Source organism: Oncorhynchus masou, unplaced genomic scaffold, assembly GCF_036934945.1.
Source record: "Oncorhynchus masou masou isolate Uvic2021 unplaced genomic scaffold, UVic_Omas_1.1 unplaced_scaffold_3242, whole genome shotgun sequence".
In the NCBI taxonomy this organism is placed as follows: Eukaryota; Metazoa; Chordata; class Actinopteri; order Salmoniformes; family Salmonidae; genus Oncorhynchus; species Oncorhynchus masou.
This window is the reverse complement of record NW_027009656.1, coordinates 6,171-21,878: the sequence shown is the minus strand read 5'-3', so window position 1 is coordinate 21,878 and position 15,708 is coordinate 6,171. Positions and strand designations below refer to the sequence as shown.

The 15,708-nt window shown below is 44.8% G+C and overlaps 1 protein-coding gene across 1 annotated transcript; it reads right to left on the bottom strand.

Moving 5' to 3' along the window:
• Positions 1 to 13,779: 13,779 nt before the first annotated feature.
• LOC135534307 (RING finger protein 222-like) lies at positions 13,780 to 15,303 on the bottom strand. Its single transcript, XM_064961350.1, has one exon. It carries the CDS (start codon positions 15,037 to 15,039, stop codon positions 14,362 to 14,364), a length of 678 nt encoding a protein of 225 aa, XP_064817422.1. The 5' UTR covers positions 15,040 to 15,303; the 3' UTR covers positions 13,780 to 14,361.
• Between the last annotated feature and the right edge of the window lie 405 nt (positions 15,304 to 15,708).

The following is a 15,708-nucleotide window of genomic DNA, read 5'->3' as shown; positions in this document are numbered from 1 at the left end:
ACGTAGCAATTGGTGCTTTGGAATTATGCTGAAGTACGGACTGACTGCTGGGAACATCTTACTCTTCATCAAAAACGCAGTCAGACTATCCTAAATAAGTCCTGCTACATAAGTTTATCAGTGCAGTGTCAACATCCTCTGCTAACATTACATCCTGTTTAGACCAGTGCCCAACATCCTTAGCTGAGCTGCTAACATTACATCCCTGTGTTTAACAGTACCAGTCAACATCCTTCCTCTGGCCTCATTACATCCCTTGTTTAACAGTGCAGTGTCTGTCATCCTTAGCTGGCGGCTAACATTACATCCCTGTATTTAACAGTACAGTGCCCAACATCCTTAGCTAGCTAGCTAACCTTGTTTAACAGTGCAGTGCCCAACATCTGCTAGCTAGCTAACATTACATCCCTGTGTTTAACAGTGCAGTCCCCCCTTAGCTAGCTCTATCATTACATCCCTGTCCTTTAGACAGTGCAGTGCACCAAGTCCTTAATCTGGCTCTAACCTTGTCCCTCACATGAAGTCTCTCTCCATCATTGCTATGCAGCTAACACCACAATTAATCTTCTCCTTTCCCCCCTTCTGATAGACCAGGTACATCCCGAATCGCATCTCTGCATGTCTGGCAGACATATCTGTGTGGATGACGGATCACCACCTCAAGCTGAACCTCGGCAAGAGTGCTAATCCTCTTCCTTTGTGCAGGAGGACTGCCCTGGATGTCCATTTTGATCTCGCCATCAACGGTTGACAACTGTGTTGTGTCCTCCTCCCATATGCTCAAGAAGTGAGTCATGCTACAAGAGGTTGAGACAATGCTCCCTGATTTCGTTCTGGAATATTGACATCATCGGGACATTGTGGCCCGTCTCAATGCTTATTCATGCCAGCAACACTGTCAGACTGGAGTGATCACTATCGAACCAACAGCAAAAAGAGGCCACTCAATAAAGGGCTTAGGGACCAATGTTGGGTTTACATTCCCGTCCTGGTATTATTAATGACCAGACCACTGGGCTGTTTAGGAAACATGTTGTAGCTCATTAGGACTGTGGTACAACGGACATCCAGAGAGACACAGCGGGTCTGGTGCCACAGCTCCCTGCCCAGCCTCCTCTGAACAGCAGTACACTGTGAAGAGAATACTAGACCTACCACATCAACACACACACACAAAGATGGCTTCTACACACAGATAGGGAGATTTAAAACACAATCAAATCACACACACTAAATGATCACTGAAGAGACAAGGTCAGCTAGGGCTACAAGACCATGGTGCTTGCCTACGGAGCTGTGAGGAATCTAACCAACACCGCAGTACAACAGGCTCTGATCAGGCCCTAAACAAGCAAGGGCACTGTAGTTCATCCACTACCTGGCCTGCTACCCTACCATTGAGGTAAGTAGTTAGCTAGCTGAACAGCAAAATTGATTGATGCTACCCTGTGTTATAATCCCCCAGTATGGTGGAGCACTGGAACTGGGAGGAGGATGAAGAGGATGAGGAGGAGGCAATGAGGAGGAGAGGAGGATCATTTGTTTCCCGATTGACACCTAATGACAAGCATCTGCCTGCTCTCCCCAGAAAACATAGAGATATTGAGTCAATGCTGCTCACCCCCCCTTAATGGGGATTTAGATGCACTATTTATGGGAAGTGGCTGACTGACTGCTGGGGATGTCATCAAAAAGAAGGAGAATTCACTAAATTTGATAAGTCTACTGGATAATGAGCGGGAGCTAAATGACTTAAATGTAAATGTAAATGTACAACTTCATGAGAGAGAGAGAGAGAGAGAGAAAAAAAGCAGTGCCAGACATCCTAAATAAGTGATAACATTACATCCCTGTGTTTAACAGTGCAGTGCCCAACATCCTTAGCGAGCTAGCTAACATTACATCCCTGTGTTTAACAGTGCAGTGCCCAACATCCTTAGCGAGCTAGCTAACATTACATCCCTGTGTTTAACAGTGCAGTGCCCAACATCCTTAGCGAACTAACATTACATCCCTGTGTTTAACAGTGCAGTGCCCAACATCCTTAGCTAGCTAGCTAACATTACATCCCTGTGTTTAACAGTGCAGCTCCCAACATCCTTAGCTAGCTAGCTATCATTACATCCCTGTGTTTAACAGTGCAGTGCTCAACATCCTTAGTGAGCTAGCTAACATTACATCCCTGTGTTTATCAGTGAAGCTAGCTAGCAGCAGGCAGGCTACAACAAGCTAAAACCAGCTGATGGAATCAATGGTGACTAATATACTTGCAAATATTTTGTGCAGGAGTAACATTAGAGAGATGTAATTTTGTTTTCACTGTCAAGGGGGGAGTATGTGTCTGTGTCTGCTGGAGGTCCCCAGTACCCGTGTTTCATAGCAAGTGAGTCATGCTACAAGACAGGTCGCGGGAGACAATGCTCGCAAATGGATTTCGAATTTTGGAATATTGATAAGTGACAGTCGGGACATTGTACTTACATCGTCTCAATGCTCATTTTGGCCAAAACACTGTCAGACTGGAGTGATCACTATTGAACACAACAGCAAGAGGCCACTCAATAAAGGGCTTAGGGACCAAGTGTTGGGTTTGACATTCAGCCCTCGTCCTGTAGTATTATTAATGACCAGACCACTGGGCTGTTTAAAACATGTTGTAGCTCATTAGGACTGTGGTGCAGCGGACAGAACAGAGACACAGCGGGTTGCTGCCACAGCTCCCTGCCCAGCCTCCCTCTGAACAGCAGTACACTGTGAAGAGAATACTAGACTAGTACACACACATCAACACACACACGCAAAGATGTACAGAATCAAAACATGCCAATATGCACGCACGCACACACACCACACACCACTCACACACCTCACATCACCTATCCACACAGATAGGGAGATTTAAAACACAATCAAATGCACACACACACTAAATGATCAACACTGAAGAGACAAGGTCAGCTATTGGACCCAGCAGTATGTAGATGATGGACATCTTTTCAGATACTGCACTAACGCTGGCCACCGAGGCTGGGGTGATAACAACAGGGTCTGTAAGGTAATGTAGGCTATCCCCTTAGTGGCGTGCTGAACAGCATAGGACGCGATATGATGACCACTACCCTGTGTTATAATCCCCCAGTAAGGACCAGCATGGAACTGGGAGGAGGATGAAGAGGATGAGGAGGAGGCATGCATAATGAGGAGGAGAGGAGGAGCAGCGAAGGCGGCCTTCTGGCCCGATTGATGCGATGCCTTCTGCAAGACAAGCTGCTCTGCTCTGCTCTCCCAGGAGGAGGGGAAGAAAACATGGCGAGAGAGGGAGAGAGAGAGAGGGGAGAGAGAGAAAGGGGGAGGGAGATGCATTTTCCCGTATCCATTCGCCCTATACACCCATGTGATGGGCGTAGAGAGAGAGAGAGAGAGAGAGGGAGAGAGGCTGAGAGCAGGGGGAGAGAAATAAAGCAGAGAGTGAGAGAGTGATATGTTCCAGAATGACTCAGCATCAATTAGGGAGGGAGGGAGGGAGGGAGGGAGGGAGGGAGGGAGGGATGGGAGGGAGGGAGGGAGACACTCTGGGAGGAGGGAGGGAGGGAGGGATTGGGGAGGGAGGGAGGGAGGGAGGGGGGAGGGAGGGAGGGAGGAATTTGTTCTTAACTGACTTCCCTATTTAATTAAAATATATTTATATGAGAAGGAGATTTAAAAGATCAAGAGAGAGAGAATCAGAAGTTAGAGAGACCAGGTGAGAGAGTGGGAGACAGGTGATCATGTGGAAGAGAGAGAGATCAGAGAGAGTCAGTACGAGAGATGTGGGAGACAGGTGAGAGAGGGAAGACAGAGAGAGTGGGAGACAGGTCATGTGGTTTCTATGTGAGAGACCACCAGAGAGTACAGAGAGAGTGGAGAGAGAGAGAGAGAGTGGTTTCTATGTGGAGACAGATGAGAGACAGGTGAGACCAGAGTGGGAGATAGGTGAGAGAAGGAAGAGAGAGAGAGTAGACCACCATCATGTGGTTTCTAGTCAGACCACCATCATGTGGGAGACAGGTGAGAGAGGGAACCAGAGAGAGAGTCAGGAGACCATCATGTGAGTTTCTAGAGGGACCAGAGAGAGAGAGTACACCACCATCATGTGAGACAGGTGAGAGAGAGACCATCATGTGGATGAGAGAGACCAGATGTGGTTTCTATGAGACAGAGAGAGAGTGGGAGAGATGAGAGAGACCACCAGAGAGAGTTTCTATGTCAGTACAGGGAGATCATGAGAGAGTGGGAGACACCATGATGAGTTTCTATGTCAGTGAGAGAGAGTGGGAGATATGTGAGACACCACCAAGATGAGAGAGACCAGAGTGGTTTCTATGAAGAGAGAGTGGTTTGGGAGACAGTACACCACCATCATGTGGAGTGGGAGACACCACCAGAGGGAAGAGAGACCAGATGTGAGGGAGAGAGACCATCATGTGGAAGACAGGTGAGAGAGATCATGTGGTTTCTAGTGAGAGAGAGAGAGAGAGAGAGAGAGAGAGAGTGGAGAGAGAGAGAGAGATGTGGTTTCTATGAGTCAGTAGACCACCATCAGTGGGAGACACCACCATCATGTGGAGGTGAGACACCAGATCATGTGGTTTCTGTCAGTACACCACCATCATGTGGTTTCTAGAGAGAGAGAGAGAGACCATCATGTGGATGGGAACCAGAGAGAGTGGGAGACAGGTGAGAGAGAGACCACCATCATGTGGAGAAGAGAGAGAGAGAGAGAGAGAGAGAGAGTGGGAGACAGTACACCACCATCAGTGGGAGAGAGAGAGAGAGAGGGCATGGGAGGAGGGATAAACACATAGCAGAGATGTGAAAGGTCAAATGTAACATATTCCTGTAATACCAGGCTGTCTGTGGGGGGTACACCACCATCAGCACCACCAGGAGGGAGACTGAGAATCATGCTAATGTTGTTTTAATTACAGGTGTATAAACAGCATTATGTACCTGATATTACAGGTGAATAAACAACATGATGTACCTGACATTTGATTGGGTTTGATTACAGGTATCCCAGCATGGGAGTAATAAGGACATCTGTTGTTCAGGCATATCAATATAAATAATTCCCAAATGAAAAAGATTTCCATAGGTGATAATAAACACATTCCCGTGACACCAGATCCAGAACTCATGTGGTTTACACCACCTTTGCTAATTGAGTGGGGCAAAGTGTCGTTGCTCGGGCAAACTATGTGTATTGTGGAGGAATATGACACAGGCTACATCCATAGGGTTGAAGGTACCTGATGCAGTGATAAACGACCTTTCCCAGGGCATAGGAGACGATCATGATGCTGCACCTGCAATGTTCCTCATTTCTAACAGGAACCACAGCGCAGATAACTGCGTATTGAAACCATCATGCGTTTCCCCATTCCCCCTCGTGTCGCAGAGACATCTGTCCGCATCAGCAGTATCCAGCCTTCAGAAGGTGGGTGACAGGCATCATTTTACCCGATATGAAATAACAGCGTTTAGCCCCGATTTACATGCCCACCCCCCACCCCTTCCTCCTCGCCCAATAATAACCCCATATATTGTGACGCTGCTGAACTGAGGATATAAATATGATTATATCCAGTGGGCTGGGATAAGGGCAATGCGCCTACACGCTCTGCGGTATTCCAAATGGCCATTACGCAAAAGGAGACCACCGGCAATGCGAAATAAATGCATCCTATGCATTATCCCTGTTGGCTATATCATTTCGTTGCGGTGAATCTGTATGACAATAATCCCTATATGATTATGAATATTATCTGCTTGGTCCGGTTACCTATTCCAGTCCCATTGGAATGGGACCAAGCGCTGCTCAAGCAGATTTGCTAGGCTACGTTTCCTGCAAACTCTCACTCACTCTCACATGCATAACAAGGTATGGAAAAGGAGGCAGTGAACTGGTTTCCCGTTTTTCTTACCTGCCCACCGTTTGGTTGGCGAGCTGTCGCATTCGATTGAATTGCTTCTTCATCTTGTATTTTCTGCGTTAACACCTATGGGGAAAAATACTCCGCATTTCTCTCAAGATAACGGCCCATACTCCGCAGCGGCACAAGATAACGGCCCATACTCCGCAGCGGCACAAGATAAAATCCACCCTCTCATAATATCTTTCCTTCATCGCAATTGTTAAAACATTGAAAATGCTCAGAATTACATATTTTCACTGCATTTTCCCGTATCCATTCGCCCTATACACCCAGTGCAGAGATGCTGGATCAATTCGCCGCTATGGGCAGCAGACAGTGACCGTGTCATGACACGCTGCGCGGCAAAGTACACCACCACTGTGGGAAGTGTAGTAAATCATGTGATCTGTTCCAACATATCTCACTTAGCATCAATTATTATGGATGACCATCATGGGAGTTAATAATGTTTCCAATTGAATTACCCTTAAATGACCATGCTAGTGGCGTAACTACAGACACTCTGGTTTGAATCCAGGCTGTATCACAACCAGCTGTGATTGGGAGTACCATCATGTGGCGGTGTACACCACCATCATGTGGTTTCTATGTCGTACACCCCGGGTTTGGTTTCGGTGTAGGCCATCATTGTTTTAATATGAATTTGTTCTTAACTGACTTCCCATATTTAAATAAAAGTTCAATCAAGGTTAAATTAAGGCTACATTTAAAATATCAAAATAGAACTGAATCAGAATGTTACCCAGATTACACCACCATCATGTGGTTTCTATGTCAGTACACCACCATCATGTGGTTTCTATGTGTCAGTACACCACCATCATGTGGTTTCTATGTGTCAGTACACCACCATCATGTGGTTTCTATGTGTCAGTACACCACCATCATGTGGTTTCTATGTGTCAGTACACCACCATCATGTGGTTTCTATGTCAGTACACCCCCATCATGTGGTTTCTATGTCAGTACACCACCATCATGTGGTTTCTTGTCAGTACACCACCATCATGTGTTTCTATGTGTCAGTACACCACCATCATGTGGTTTCTATGTCAGTACACCACCATCATGTGGTTTCTATGTCAGTACACCACCATCATGTGGTTTCTATGTCAGTACACCACCATCATGTGGTTTCTATGTCAGTACACCACCATCATGTGGTTTCTATGTCAGTACACCACCATCATGTGGTTTCTATGTCAGTACACCACCATCATGTGGTTTCTATGTCAGTACACCACCATCATGTGGTTTCTATGTCAGTACACCACCATCATGTGGTTTCTATGTGTCAGTACACCACCATCATGTGGTTTATGTCAGTACACCACCATCATGTGGTTTCTATGTGTCAGTACACCACCATCATGTGGTTTCTATGTCAGTACACCACCATCATGTGGTTTCTATGTGTCAGTACACCACCATCATGTGGTTTCTATGTCAGTACACCACCATCATGTGGTTTCTATGTCAGTACACCACCATCATGTGGTTTCTATGTCAGTACACCACCATCATGTGGTTTCTATGTCAGTACACCACCATCATGTGGTTTCTATGTCAGTACACCACCATCATGTGGTTTCATGTGGTTTATGTACACCACCATCATGTGGTTTCTAGTACACCACCATCATGTGGTTTCTATGTCAGTACACCACCATCATGTGGTTTCTATGTCAGTACACCACCATCATGTGGTTTCTATGTGTCAGTACACCACCATCATGTGGTTTCTATGTGTCAGTACACCACCATCATGTGGTTTCTATGTACACCACCATCATGTGGTTTCTAGTACACCACCATCATGTGGTTTCTATGTCAGTACACCACCATCATGTGGTGTCAGTACACCACCATCATGTGGTTTCATCATGTGTCAGTACACCACCATCATGTGGTTTACACCACCATATGTGTCAGTACACCACCATCATGTGGTTTCTATGTGTCAGTACACCACCATCATGTGGTTTCTATGTCAGTACACCACCATCATGTGGTTTCTATGTCAGTACACCACCATCATGTGGTTTCTATGTGTCAGTACACCACCATCATGTGGTTTCTATGTGGTTTGTGTCAGTACACCACCATCATGTGGTTTCTATGTCAGTACACCACCATCATGTGGTTTCTATGTCAGTACACCACCATCATGTGGTACATGTGGTTTCTATGTCAGTACACCACCATCATGTGGTTTCTATGTGTCAGTACACCACCATCATGTGGTTTCTATGTGTCAGTACACCACCATCATGTGGTTTCTATGTCAGTACACCACCATCATGTGGTTTCTATGTCAGTACACCACCATCATGTGGTTTCTATGTGTCAGTACACCACCATCATGTGGTTTCTATGTGTCAGTACACCACCATCATGTGGTTTCTATGTCAGTACACCACCATCATGTGGTTTCTATGTCAGTACACCACCATCATGTGGTTTCTATGTCAGTACACCACCATCATGTGGTTTCTATGTGTCAGTACACCACCATCATGTGGTTTCTATGTGTCAGTACACCACCATCATGTGGTTTCTATGTGTCAGTACACCACCATCATGTGGTTTCTATGTGTCAGTACACCACCATCATGTGGTTTCTATGTCAGTACACCACCATCATGTGGTTTCTATGTGTCAGTACACCACCATCATGTGGTTTCTATGTCAGTACACCACCATCATGTGGTTTCTATGTGTCAGTACACCACCATCATGTGGTTTCTATGTGTCAGTACACCACCATCATGTGGTTTCTATGTGTCAGTACACCACCATCATGTGGTTTCTATGTCAGTACACCACCATCATGTGGTTTCTATGTCAGTACACCACCATCATGTGGTTTCTATGTGTCAGTACACCACCATCATGTGGTTTCTATGTCAGTACACCACCATCATGTGGTGGTACACCACCATCATGTGGTTTCTATGTCAGTACACCACCATCATGTGGTTTCTATGTGTCAGTACACCACCATCATGTGGTTTCTATGTGTCAGTACACCACCATCATGTGGTTTCTATGTGTCAGTACACCACCATCATGTGGTTTCATGTACACCACCATCATGTGGTTTCTATGTCAGTACACCACCATCATGTGGTTTCTATGTCAGTACACCACCATCATGTACACCACCATCATGTGGTTTCTATGTGTCAGTACACCACCATCATGTGGTTTCTATGTCAGTACACCACCATCATGTGGTTTCTATGTGTCAGTACACCACCATCATGTGGTTTCTATGTCAGTACACCACCATCATGTGGTCTCATCATGTTTTCTTCCTAACAGCCGTTTTCCAGGAGCCGTATTTAGAGTAGTAGTGTTCAGTACACCACCATCATGTGGTTTCTGATCTCGGATCAGATCCTCCTTGTCCATGCAATCTTATTAGTTATGATATAAAACAAAAACTGATCCTAGATCATCACAGTGACAATATCGGAAAAGACCCTGATATTTTCCAGGCTACATCACATCCGGGTGTGATTGGGAGTCCCATATGTGGTTTCTATGGCGTGGCACAGTACACCACCATTGGCCCAGCGTACACCACCATCATGGGTTTGGCATCGGTGTAGGCAGTCATTGTAAGAATAAGAATTTGTTCTTAACTGACTTGCCTCGTTAAATAAAGGTTAAATGAGATCACAGGTAACCTGGTCCCCAGGCTCCAGATAATGAGCCGGCTGGTCAATGAGATCACAGGTAACCAGTTTCTCAGACCATCGTGCCTGAGTAAATACTGAGAGGAACTTTCCACCAGTATAACCAGTGGTATCTATGAGAGAGACCAGACTTTCCACCAGTATAACCAGTGGTATCATCATGAGAGAGAGAGAGACTTTCCACCAGTATAACCAGTGGTATCAGAGAGAGAGACTTTCCTAGAACTTTCCACCAGTATAACCATGTTAATCAGATCAGAGAGAGAGAGAGACACCAGTATAACCAGTGGTATCAGAGAGAGAGAGACTTTCCACCAGTATAACCAGTGGTATCAGAGAGAGAGACTTTCCACCAGTATAACCAGTGGTATCTATGTCAGAGAGAGAGAGACTTTCCACCAGTATAACCAGTGGTATCAGAGAGAGAGACTTTCCACCAGTATAACCAGTGGTATCAGAGAGAGAGAGACTTTCCACCAGTATAACCAGTGGTATCAGAGAGAGAGAGACTTTCCACCAGTATAACCAGTGGTATCAGAGAGAGAGAGACTTTCCACCAGTATAACCAGTGGTATCAGAGAGAGAGAGAGACTTTCCACCAGTATAACCAGTGGTATCAGAGAGAGAGACTTTCCACCAGTATAACCAGTGGTATCAGAGAGAGAGACTTTCCACCAGTATAACCAGTGGTATCAGAGAGAGAGACTTTCCACCAGTATAACCAGTGGTATCAGAGAGAGACTTTCCACCAGTATAACCAGTGGTATCAGAGAGAGAGACTTTCCACCAGTATAACCAGTGGTATCAGTATACCACATCATGTGGAGAGAGAGACTTTCCACCAGTATAACCAGTGGTATCAGAGAGAGAGAGACTTTCCACCAGTATAACCAGTGGTATCAGAGAGAGAGAGAGACTTTCCACCAGTATAACCAGTGGTATCAGAGAGAGAGAGACTTTCCACCAGTATAACCAGTGGTATCAGAGAGAGACTTTCCACCAGTATAACCAGTGGTATCAGAGAGAGAGAGAGACTTTCCACCAGTATAACCAGTGGTATCAGAGAGAGAGACTTTCCACCAGTATAACCAGTGGTATCAGAGAGAGAGAGACTTTCCACCAGTATAACCAGTGGTATCAGAGAGAGAGAGACTTTCCACCAGTATAACCAGTGGTATCAGAGAGAGAGAGAGACTTTCCACCAGTATAACCAGTGGTATCAGAGAGAGAGAGACTTTCCACCAGTATAACCAGTGGTATCAGAGAGAGAGAGAGACTTTCCACCAGTATAACCAGTGGTATCAGAGAGAGAGAGAGACTTTCCACCAGTATAACCAGTGGTATCAGAGAGAGATACTTTCCACCAGCATAACCAGTGGTATCAGAGAGAGAGAGAGAGACTTTCCACCAGTATAACCAGTGGTATCAGAGAGAGTGAGAGACTTTCCACCAGTATAACCAGTGGTATCAGAGAGAGAGAGACTTTCCACCAGTATAACCAGTGGTATCAGAGAGAGAGAGAGACTTTCCACCAGTATAACCAGTGGTATCAGAGAGAGAGAGAGACTTTCCACCAGTTGTATCTGAGAGAGTCTATTTAATTTATATTGTTCTCTATGTTCAAAATGTTTGAAAATATGTTTTATAGTTTTATGCTCATTAATTCATTGTGGATTTATGGTAGAACTTTGAGAATTGATTTTGATATGCCACATCATTTAATTTCTCACACAAGAACATTAATTAAGAGTCTGTAATAGAATATCACTCATCCAGTCTCACAGTAAGAATAGGTTTTATTACTCAATTATGCTGAGTCATTAACTAAAATTCATTATTACACTTCTCTACCCACCCTCCCCTCTCCCTCCCTCCCCCCCCCCTCCCTTCCCATCTCCCTCCTCCCTCTCACTGGGAAGAAAGAACGGAGGGAGGATCCAGCACAGCTGAGGCGGTTGGTTGGTTGCTAACCAACCAGTTAAACAGGAACAACTAGACAAGCAGAGGAAAGAGAGGACACATGTAGGATGGAGACGTTGATAAAGCACATTCCAGAAACCTTGTTCCTTACATAATAAACTAGTTAACATGTTACTGTAAGTTGCTCTCAACACTTTCCATTAAGTTGTTCTGTAACACTTACCATTAAGTTGCTCTCAACACTTTCCATTAAGTTGTTCTGTAACACTCTACGGTAAGTTGTTCTGTAACACTTTCCATTAAGTTGCTCTGTAACACTTTCCATTAAGTTGCTCTGTAACACTCTACAGTAAGTTGTTCTGTAACACTTACGGTAAAAGTTGTTCTGTAACACTCTACGGTAAGTTGTTCTGTAACACTCTACAGTAAGTTGTTCTGTAACACTCTACGGTAAGTTGCTCTGTAACACTCTACGGTAAGTTGCTCTGTAACACTCTACAGTAAGTTGTTCTGTAACACTCTACGGTAAGTTGTTCTGTAACACTCTACGGTAAGTTGCTCTGTAACACTTACCATTAAGTTGCTCTGTAACACTCTACGGTAAGTTGCTCTGTAACACTCACCATTAAGTTGCTCTGTAACACTCTACGGTAAGTTGTTCTGTAACACTCTACGGTAAGTTGTTCTGTAACACTCACCATTAAGTTGCTCTGTAACACTTTCCATTAAGTTGTTCTGTAACACTCTACGGTAAGTTGCTCTGTAACACTTACCATTAAGTTGCTCTGTAACACTCTACAGTAAGTTGTTCTGTAACACTCAACGGTAAGTTGTTCTGTAACACTCTACTAGTTAAAGTTGTTCTGTAACACTTACCATTAAGTTGCTCTGTAACACTCTACGGTAAGTTGCTCTGTAACACTCACCATTAAGTTGCTCTGTAACACTCTACGGTAAGTTGTTCTGTAACACTCTACGGTAAGTTGTTCTGTAACACTCACCATTAAGTTGCTCTGTAACACTTTCCATTAAGTTGTTCTGTAACACTCTACGGTAAGTTGCTCTGTAACACTCTTCTGGTAAGTTGCTCTGTAACACTCTACGGTAAGTTGTTCTGTAACACTCTACGGTAAGTTGTTCTGTAACACTCTACGGTAAGTTGTTCTGTAACACTCTACGGTAAGTTGCTCTGTAACACTCTACAGTAAGTTGTTCTGTAACACTCTACGGTAAGTTGCTCTGTAACACTCTACGGTAAGTTGCTCTGTAACACTCTGCGGTAAGGTGTTCTGTAACACTTTACATTAAGTTGTTCTGTAACACTTTACATTAAGTTGCTCTGTAACACTCTGCGGTAAGTTGCTCTCATACAGTGGTAGTAAACTAGTAAAAACTACAACTCATGTATTCACGTACATTCACTTAGTGACCCAACATACAGACTAGAACTCTAGAAACAGAACATATATGTAAATATATATACCATATATATATATACTGTATATGGTATATATATACTGTATATGGTATATATATATATATATATATACAGGTCATATGACTATGCAACACCTCTCATGTTCACCATGTAGCCTACACAACTATATTGGCCCTGTATCAGATCCTCCAATACGGTACATTCCTTGTCCATTATAAACTGTAGACATTGTTCCCTTCACAATAGAGAAAGCAGAGCTAACTCTCTCTCCCTGGTGTTGGTATAGCAGGGCCTCTACGTGGTGTCAGTGGTAAGACAACCCCTCAGTGTTCCCGTGCCTCAAGTCTCTCTTTACAGCAATCAATCCCCGACCCATGCTCATCTTTACCTGCAAGTCGGTCTTGCTCCTTCAACCTGCCAGGGACTCACATGAATTATTTGCCGAGGATACTGAAGGCATTTGATAGTGCACTTTCTCTCTGAGTCTTGGTGTCTCTTTCTGTCTCGGTGCCTCTCATGTGTCTCTGTGTCAGTCTCTCTTTCTGTCTCCCTTTCTCTGTTTGCATTGTCAGAATGTACCATGTGCCGGTAGGACATAAAAAATACTTTGGCACATGATATGTGTTGTTATCTAGTCCTTCTAATGAAGTAACTGTAGCCTGTACTTGTAAATGTCACTGAAGTTCTCATTAAACAGGTAAAAACAACTTACAACCAGAAACACACAACAATGGTCTCCATGAGAGGTGCTGGGTTTGCAACCCTCGCCATTCTTTATTCAGGACTTGTTGCCAACAACATATGGGGCAGTTATGTGGTGAGCATCGGTAGTTGTAGACCTATATGGTAATGGGGTGAATATGGAGGCATGTTCACAGGGGCCTCTTTTTCTTTTGATCTTAGGACCAATATTTCAACCATTATCAACCAGACCACCATCATAAAGTGTAATACATGTAGGAAATAAGACAATGCCTTTTCCTCTCAGTTCATAAACGATCACTTCATTTGCAGACACTGACTGAACCAGCCCTGTTTCCTTCAGTGACTGAATTACATCCTGTCCATGGCATTGAGTACAAACAGGAATACAAGGAACACACTGGACAAGTTCAAACTCTATGGCACTACAATATATATATATATTGACAGAATGGACAAAGTGACACGTTTCAGTTAATTAAGTGCAATAAATTGTCTTCATGAGAGCATGAGTGAAGAGAAAATTAGACCATACAATAACAAGAAATAGTGCGAAATGACGGTCAAGCAGTGCGCAATGACGCACCATGCATATGCTAGAGCCATATGGCTCTGTCTTTGTGGGCTATGCCAATATAATCCAAGGAAGTGTGGCAGCTACCATTGCCATCAATGTGAATATCACAAGCAGAACGACCAAGCAACGTGCTGTTGTACAAATCTTGACGCGCCGTCTCCTGCGGTTGGGTTGGAGAACAACAGGGATAGTGTCCAGGCTAACCGCATCTTCATCGGCCATGGGGCGGCCCTGGGCACTGATGATGAAAATCTGAGAGTTTCTGTGGTCGGGAGTGATCAGTGACAGTATCCGTCGACTCCTGAATCTCTCTGAAATACACCTAAAACGTCTCACAATCCAGCTCAGTCCACTTGAATCAGACGGTGAGCTACTATGCCCTGACGCGCGTCGTGCTTCATGGTGATGCTGTGGGTAACCAGGTGCTGGTGGAGGGGCAGGAACCTTCAAGGTCTGCCCGCCTGCTTCCTCGAGAGGAACCCCAACCTCCTGTTGCTTCTTGATGAAAGTCAGGTGTCGGCAGACGGGACAGATGATGGTGTCTCTGATGACGCCGTCCCTGTTGATACTGACCAAGGTTTTGACCAGACAGTCGTGGCAGAAAACGTGTCCGCAGCTCAGGGTCCTCTCCGTGCCAGAGAGCCTTTCATAACACACGGGACACTCTGAGTCCTCCTGGCTCTGCGAGTCCCGGTCCTCCGCTTGATGTCCGTCTAATGGTGTCATCCTGGAGCCTTTACGCGCTGCCTGGCAGTGCTATCCACACCGCTGGTGCACCATGGAATCTCCAAAAATCCTAATAACAGCTGTGCGCGACACCACGGGATTTGACTATAGCTCCAACAGCGAGAATAAAGCTGATTTCATTAGGTTAAGATCCCGAACCCATCTCCCTGAAAGCCTGTTGCACTGGCTGAGTGAAACAAAACACGTGCCACTCCTCCCGTACAGGGCAGTGTCTCCGTCTCAGGGAGGGCTGTCATCTATACCCATAGGCTACACCTGTGTGACTCGCTGCTCTTCTGGTGCGTTCAGTTTCCCCTGAGTGACAAAATCAGACAAACAGGATGTGGAATGTTTGAGAAAGAACACTGCAAATGTAATTCCAGTGACAGCCATGTCCCACCATTCTCCAAACCACGCAGTCTGACCCACAGAACAGATCAACTATGTGTTATTGAGGTTGACTTCATAGAAATGCCTTGTAATTAATTTTATATTGGTGCGCACCCTTACGGAAAAGATTACAGTATAACTGCCATTAGAGTGAGTATAATTGCAGTATGCTGCAAATACTGTGTACAAAATAACACAGTTCTTCTACTGCTGTAATTCTTCCAGTGCAACTGCAGTTAGTTACAGTGTAGTATAACTCACTGCAGTTATTCTGCAATT

Coding starts and splice junctions, on each gene's coding strand:
- LOC135534307 (XM_064961350.1), bottom strand. CDS start 15,039: ATGACACCATTAGACGGACATCAAGCGGAGGACCGGGACTCGCAGAGC.